The following is an 8841-nucleotide window of genomic DNA, read 5'->3' as shown; positions in this document are numbered from 1 at the left end:
TACCATTTTAAAGTAGAGGCAGTCACAACAGAGAAAGTCATGTGACATCAGGCAAAAACATCAAACGCAAGAGAATCAAGTGAAACATACCCAACACGGTTGATATTAATACGACAAGATACTAGATGTGTAGTTTGACATACAGGCACATACACTGACGAGATAGTAAAGAAGTTGCTCATTTAAACATATGACCAAAACAAGAGTCACTGGACACAAATACGCAGGTATTACTAAAAGAAAGAATAGATATATCCACACCTGTGCAGACAGAAATAAAAAAAGGAATGCTGCAGCGACATAGAGCATGAATTCAAGACAGACAATCAGCAAGTTTGTTCAAGGTGTCTTACCCGGAGCAGCCGGTTCAACCTCTGTGAGTAGACATATTGACAGAATGACAGGCAGCTTTATAAAGAGATCTTCTTCAGACTATAATATAGGCTGATAATCTGATGTTATCTGTAAGTTGCTTTGTTATAAAAGCTCCAGCTAAGTGTAATGTAATGAAATGCAGCAATAACATAAGAAACACATATCTACATGTTTCAACAGAGAGTGCCTTACCAGTTGTAACAGGTGGGGCTTCTGTGAGAAAACATGGCAGAGTTAGAGAAAGCAGAGCAGAGGAAGTGCAAAGCAAAAGTGAAACAAGATAAAGATAATTGAGACAATTCCCTCTCTCTCTCTCTCTCTGTCTCTCTCTCTCTCTCTCTCTCTCTCTCTCTCTCTCTCTCTCTCTCTCTCTCTCTCTCTCTCTCTCTCTCTCTCTCTCTCTCCCAATTGCAGATTGAGACTCCCTCGGCAATTGTATCGGTAGGCTGAGATTTTGTTAGTATGAAGTAGGAAGACTACAACTAAGAAATGAAAATCATCAAGATGTCAGACATCTATCACAGTCACACACACACACACACACACGCACGCACGCACGCACGCACGCACGCACGCACGCACGCACGCACGCACGCACGCACGCACGCACGCACGCACGCACGCACGCACGCACGCACGCACACACACACACACACACACACACACACACACACACACACACACACACACACCAAATACCACAATATGATTTCATACCTATGAAGATGAGCTCAGAAAAGCAATCAGTGACATCAGCCATCAGTGTCTCATCTCAATCTAAAGGTTTAAGGGGGGGGGGGGGGGACACACACCTATTTCTCAAGGACCATTTACAGCCCTTGAGGATGTTTTATCCAGCCCCCAACATATATTTCATGTGAAGCAAGCTGCAGAACATTACTATTGACGGTAACACTTTATTTTAGGGATACATCTATTAGCACTAATACATACAATGTTAATGCCTGCATAAGTAACTTGTAAGGCATGTACTAAGCAAACGCTAAGGCCTACTAGGTCCTTACTAAGGTGACATTCTCTAAAGCAGATGTGGGCAAACTCAGACCCGGGGGCCACATGTGGCCCCTGAGCAACTTAATTTGGCCCGCAGAGCCTTTACAAGACAGACAACTTGTAAATGAAAAGTGACACTCTTAAAATGACTACCCAAGCCAGGGGTCTTGTGGGTTATACAATAGGCTACTGTACTGAACATACATTTCAGTACAGTTTTCAGGAATGAAAAGGCCAAGACGTGCCAGTGTACATCATTGCTTATTATTACTGCAACAGGCAAGGTGACTGCGACATCTGGCCCTTCGACCAATATTCCAAACCCAGTGTGGCCCTTGAGCCGAAATAATTGCCCAACACTGCTCTAAAGGAATCTTAGAAATTACATTTGCAATACAGTTATGTTATATTCAGGGGACGTAGAGTAGGTGGGGTCTGTTTTAAAAGTGGCTGCCTTCAATAAAGGCCTAAAGTGCAGGGAGGAATCCTGGCTTGTGTTCATAGCACGGCCCTCGGAGGACTTTTCTGGCCCTTGGAGAGATTTGATGTGGCCCCTTCGAATGAAAAAGGTTCCCCACCCCTTGGTTTACATCAATGCTGAGCACTGAAAACATACCGCTTGAACAGTGGTATGATACTGACATGTACACATCAAGATAGGGACAATAAAAATGAAGGACGAGTACACAAAAAAGATTATATCAAGATCAGCTGACAGGAGCACACACACACACACACACACACACACACACACACACACACACACACACACACACACACACACACACACACACACACACACACACACACACACACACACACACACACACACACACACACACACACACACACACACACACACACACACACACACACACAAGTGGCTTTTCCACAGTCTACAATCCAGTGCGTGGTGGTAGACAAATGCAACTCTTTGCACACGGCTTAAGAGGTTCCTAGCCCTCTGCCGTATAAGTTCACTCTCTGCCAGTAAAGATAGCGACTATGCAGTACAGTAAGTGCAGAGCAAAGCTGGCAGCTTTATAAGACGTCTTCATAACACGTTCAGCACAGCACTGTGCTGGTGAAAAGGGTAAAATGAGTGCTAGTCTTTGTGTTTTTATTTAAACCGAAAGTCCCTTACCATTTGCAACAGGCTGGGCTTCTGCAAACGTGGCCGGGTTATGGCAGACGAGAGGAGAGGAGAGGAGAGGAGGAGAGAGGGCAAAGCATATTATGAAGTGAAGCATTATCAGCTTGAAGTAAGTTAGACAAGAGGGTGAACTGTGTCTTTCCTCTTGCTCTCTGTATTTTCTATACAGAACACACACAGACACATACACTCACAAGCATGCACAGACACGTGCACACATCCATACACACACCCAAACACACTGACACACGCGCACGCACGCACACGCGCCCGCACACACACGCACGCACGCACGCGCACACACACACACACACACACACACACTGACAATAGAAATACAGACATTATAACCAAAGCTGACAGCTTTGAGAATACATCTTCATAACAGTATATGTGTGAGTGTGTGTGAAGCACACATTAGGCCATATGGTTTATACAATCTAGCCTTATCTAAACGCTGAGTCTGAAAGGACAGTGCTTCTGTGTCTGACAGGGTTAGATATAGTGCACAGAAAGAGCAAAGCATGTTACGCAGCCAAACATAATAATACTTCACTTTGATAACATACTGGCATACAGTACTTTATAGAGAAACCACCACCTTTCCCATATCCCATATCACCTATTCTATCTTCTCTCTCTCTCTCTCTCTCTCTCTCTCTCTCTCTCTCTCTCTCTCTCTCTCTCTCTCTCTCTCTCTCTCTCTCTCTCTCTCTCTCTCTCTTTTTCACACACACACACACACACACACACACACACACACACACACACACACACACACACACACACACACACACACACACACACACACACACACACACACACACACATCTTTCCAAAGCAGTGGGAAGTTCTTATCCTCTGCAGCAGGTAAGGAATCTGTCAGCAAGGATAATATACTTCACAACCAAAGCTTACAGTTTTATGAGGACATATTCATAATGATGCCGTGTGTTTGTATAAACCACTATATGTATTGTAGTATAGTGTGCATGCTAAGGTGGCAAGTTGCTTACCATCTGTAACAGGTGGCTCTCCTGTCATGTCAGGGTTAGGCAATGCAGAGGGAAGGCACAGCATGTTAGGCAGCGGCAAGGCAAACAGTATACAAAGTAGCCTACATAGAAATCCTTGTGCACAACCTTTCAGTTGTCCAGGTGCAGGTGTGAGGTAGGAAAAATTGATCAATGCAAAAAGTTCATTAAACACCGCACACTGGACACTTGTTTTTTTTCTCTTTATTTTTTTGAAGCGAACGGTGTCGCTTCAAAAAAATAAAGAGAAAAAAACAACACACACACACACACACACACACACACACACACACACACACACACACACACACACACACACCTACACCTACAGACAAACCCCTACACACGCACATGCGCACACGCACACACACACACACACACACACACACACACACACACACACACACACACACACACACACACACACACACACACACACACACACACACACACACACTAAGAAATGAAAATCATCAAGATGTCAGATACTGTATCTATCATGGTCACACACACACAGAGACACAGACACAGACACAGACACAGACACAGACACAGACACACACACACACACACACACACACACACACACACACACACACACACACACACACACACACACACACACACACACACACACACACACACACACACACACACACACACACACAGAGACACTAGTAAGTATGGCCTTACCATTGGTAACAGGTGGAGCTGCTTCTGTCAGTGGTGAGTATTGCATGCCAGAGTTAAGCAGAGCAGAGGGAGAGTAGAGCATGTTAGACAGCAAGCCAAATAGAGAATAATTGAATAAATAAACAAGTCAAATGAAAATGTCATATCTCTAACACGTCCTGCCACACTCAATCACACACACACACACACACACACACACACACACACACAGACACAGACACAGACACAGACACAGACACAGACACAGACACACACACACACACACACACACACACACACACACACACACGTACGTGCACGTACACACACACGCACGAGTTGCACACACACAAGCACGTACACACACTCACACACACAGAAGCATAAATGCTACTTGAAATGAACTAGTCCTCCACCACATGTTCTTATCCGCTTAAGATGGCTGGAACATCATCAATCAAAATGTCAGAAAAACTCTAAACATAGTCAGTCAAAGTCATCAATCATTACAGTACTGAGCACCATTGAGGAGGACTCAGAACATTTCAGCACATGTGTCCGTCAAGGCAGTGGTAATGAACAGCTACAGTGCTGTATGGCAGTGGTCCTTAACCCATTTTGTCCCAAGACCTTTTTTGGAAAGGGTGCCCTCTGCCTATTAAAACCTTAATATCTTAGCCTCCGAAGAACATACAAACATGATATGAGTTGCATTATAAAGCTAAGGCCCTCATTTAGCCTTAGACTGTGTTCATTCAGCTCTTACTTATCCACATTTTTAACAAAACAGCTCAAATCTCAAGAGCCTGAATGCAGTGTATGTGTGTCCTCAGGACACAATGGTTCTTAACCTGGGGTGTGTGCGGGCACCCCCTGGGGGTGGGCCTGACATTTTAAGGGGGTGCGAGGAATTTTGTTAGCGTTGAAGTTGTGACCCAAATTCTGCTTGGAAACATCATAATTAGGCCAGATTAAGAGCAAATTAAAACACATTTTGGTCCCCCATTCAAAGACATTGAGGTATTGATTAATGGCGCAAGTAAGAATCATTCTAATTGATCACTTCAATGTTTTTTTAGTGCATTTGCTCGTGCAGAAGTTTGGTTTGGGGGTGCGGTGTGTGGCTTGTCTTCGGCACAGGGAAAGGGGTGCTTTAAGAAAAAAAAGGTTAAGAACCACTGCTGTATAATGCCTAATGTGTTTCTGTAGAGTGACTGCTGGTGGGCCAGCCTCCCCATCACTTGTACAAAGCATGATACAAATTCCATAACACATGTATAAATGTATGCTTAAAATTCAGGACCATCAAGTAGAGCAGTGGTTCCCAACCTATGGGTCGGGACCCAACCTATGGGTCGCCAAAGATCCACGGGGGGTCGCGAAGCCCTCTTGAGTTTAAGGGGTTTCATTTTAATACCATATGTAGCCCATGTTGAATAAATGACAAATGCATAGAAGCAACAAAATTTAAGTGCTACATTAAACATTTATTCTGTTATTGAACAAAGACGAATTGAGGAATAAAATGATGACTAAAATGAGTTTTCGGAGGAGACAGAGCGTATCGAGTGACTTCCTCTCATGCGGGCGCTGGGTCACCAAAGCTTACAATAGTAAAAACATGGGTCCCTGAAGAAAAAGGTTGGGAACCACTGAAGTAGAGTATGCAGTAGATGGGATGACACACATGTCAGATATTTATTTTAATTCAGTTTGCAATGAACCAAGTAATGAATTCATATTCGCCCACTCTGCATGGTTACATAACAATTTGGAAACTGCTATCATCACAAGTACGCTACATCGGCGGCTGCAGCTGCAGTAACCGTTGGCATGATGATCCTTTAACTCCCTTTGACCATCAGCAACAAATGTACCTCTTATGGATAATCACTGGGTCCAATTACAGTTGGTATTAAAACAAAATAGATTATAAAATGAATGCTAGAAAAGTCACAGATGTAACTGTTCATTATTAATGACTGTTTCGCTTCTATCATTTCAAGTCACAATTGCAATAATGACAATTAAAATCGCATTGTATCAGTCTGAGGAGAGAAAGTATTTGAAGTATTCCTGTGGCATGCTTCCAAGATCTCGGTCATGGTGCATGCCCAATAGCGAGCCGTTATTTTTACAACCATGCATGCAGGGCCGGATTAAGATTGCTTGGGGCCCCTAGACTACAGGTTGCTGTGGGCCCCCAATAAGGCAAAATTGCATAGACAGTGTCATAATTACGAGTTAGGAATTAATGATACATGTCTACCGACTGTACTCAACACGACAGATGAATTTGTCAGTTACTTGTCACAATTACGCAATTTTTCACTTTTGGCCAATCAGGGGCCCCATTGCAGGTGGGGGCCCCTATGCAGCCATATCTAGCCTGTGCATTAATCCGGCCCTGCATGCATGGCTGTTGTACTGAGACTATGCGTTTCACATACGGGAGACCAGTATGGTGGCGAATACACAGCCCCTTGATACTGGCCCTTCCGTTAGCTTCAGTCTGTAAATCCCCCTCCAAATCCCCCTTTCGCCCTTGGGCCTCAAATCTCAAATCTGGAGGACTATATCCTGGTTTAATCTCTATCTGGGCGAGCGGGGTGAGGACAGCGAGGAATCATCCGGGAGATAAGATATGGATGGATGTGTCCGCACTCCACACACCATACATTACCGACCACCGACTCGCTTTAAGAGCTGAGCGTAGTGTGCGGATTGACTGATAAGAATTAATCAAAAACACACTCTCTCAAAAACCCTGATAATTGTCCATTGATCAATGAACAGAATAAATAGTTGAAATCTAACACGGCGAGACAAAGACAGGTTAGAACTATATAGCCAACATGAAACTTTCATCAACGTCAAAGTTCATGATAAGAGAAAATCATTTGCGATCCGTTTGTGGCACCTAAATGATCAAACGTTAGTGAAAGAGGTCCTGGAGACAGAGGTACAGCAATAACATGGTTGACCGTAAAAAGTTCATGCATCAGGACAGCTCAGTGGCATTAAAGCCTGTCACCAGAAGAGGAGCTTCTGTGAAATGTCAGTTTTGACAACCTTACCATCATCCTCATCTGGACTCCCTTTGAGATGAAAACACACAGCTCACATTAGCACATAAGCACTGGCAGAGCAAAGGAGAGCATAGAAAGAAAAGGAGATTTGCATACTCAAATCTAAAATTCAAAATCTTCAAATAAAAAATACTCACCTTCTGGCTTTTCTGTAAGAAGCAAGCACAGGAGAAAATAACATGTGTGAGTTTGGAGACTTTTCATTCACTACGTAGTATGCATGGAATTTTAATGCTAGGTCTGGATATGTTTTTCATGGTAAAATAATGTGAAAAAATAACATTCTTTCATGAAAAACATGACAATCTCACTTTTTCAATAAACATTCCATGTTTTGTAACACATGGCTCTAAGGCAGTGGCTGCCAAGACATAGATGTGTTCAGTTTTTTTTTTTTGATGGCATGGAAAGCAAACTAGTTTCAGTTGAAGGGGGAGGCATGGAGAGCAGAGAAGACCAACCACGAAAGCTATAACATTCATTCACAATGTCCTGTTCCAGAAATAGCACACCTTGTGTCCAACATTGTTCAGAAGAGCTCTTATCATCAGTACGTTGTCATAGCAACTCCATCAGCACATGAGTGAAAGCTTGGTGGCTGAAGAGAGATATCAGGACTGGCATGCATTATGGGCTGGTCTCCAAGGGTACAGATCGCAGGGGGGTGGGGGGTGATAAGGGGAACATTACCCTACAACACCCCTAATTTATTTGTGAAAAAACGTGCATGGTCCCCCATTAAAAATAAGATACTTTAGTAATTTAGCAGTTAAAAAAGCAAGTAAATAAAAATGGAGTATAGGCTATAACAAAGGATTCTTGGTGTTGTTTTTAAATAATATGGCAATACTCTACAAAGTTACACTCACTCTACATGAGAATTTACCACCGCGCCAGTTGCATACAGTAACAGCAAGAAAAGACAGAAAGGCAAATACACTTTTGTGTGTTCCCCCAATACAACCCTGATGTTGGATCTCCCTCCCTGGTGCTCCCAGTCAGTGCTGATTGCTGTGTGATGTTGTTTGTATACTCACCAGCAGGAGGAGCTGCTTGTTTATCTTTCTTGGCTGCAGGGACCCAGAAAGAGAGAGTTACAATTTCATACTGCACACTATGGGCAAAAATACAAGGTGCTTAAAGAGTGGTCATACACAGTGAGCAAACACAGGCACACATTCAGGTGTACGTACATACAAATGTGGATATTAAACAACACATACGTACATAATGTGGTAATGCACATCCAAAGTGCATCGCAACTAGGACAACATCCATTCACAAGCTTGTCAACAACAACAAAATCCCACAACTACATTCAAATTCACTAAATCCACATTCAACAAAATTGTACATTTCCATGCAAACACTTTTTATCCTCACAGATATAGTAGAATCACAACAAGGGACAAGAGGTGTTCTGATGCAGACACGTGTGCAGCACTGTGCATGTCAAGGCAGAAATCTTTGTGGAGGGAAAAGAAAGGTGACATCCCACTCGTCA

At 43.2% G+C, this 8841-nt stretch overlaps 1 protein-coding gene across 9 annotated transcripts in view; it reads right to left on the bottom strand.

Annotated features, from left to right (window-relative positions):
• The window catches only part of mybpc2a (myosin binding protein Ca), a 116236-nt gene that overhangs the window by 85351 nt on the left and 22044 nt on the right, over positions 1-8841 (bottom strand). For 5 of the 9 annotated variants that reach the window (XM_063189369.1, XM_063189377.1, XM_063189398.1 and 2 more), the window contains exons 2-3: positions 8375-8407; positions 7475-7486 (exon numbers count right to left, since the gene is read on the bottom strand). In XM_063189369.1, coding sequence (XP_063045439.1) covers positions 7475-7486; positions 8375-8407 — 45 coding nt within the window. Of the gene's footprint in view, positions 1-3558; positions 3580-4269; positions 4468-7474; positions 7487-8374; positions 8408-8841 lie in introns of those variants that run through there. The other 4 variants (XM_063189341.1, XM_063189349.1, XM_063189361.1 and 1 more) reach the window with 2 other exon arrangements.

This window comes from Engraulis encrasicolus, chromosome 2 (assembly GCF_034702125.1).
Source record: "Engraulis encrasicolus isolate BLACKSEA-1 chromosome 2, IST_EnEncr_1.0, whole genome shotgun sequence".
In the NCBI taxonomy this organism is placed as follows: Eukaryota; Metazoa; Chordata; class Actinopteri; order Clupeiformes; family Engraulidae; genus Engraulis; species Engraulis encrasicolus.
This window is presented reverse-complemented; position numbering and strand designations above follow the sequence as displayed.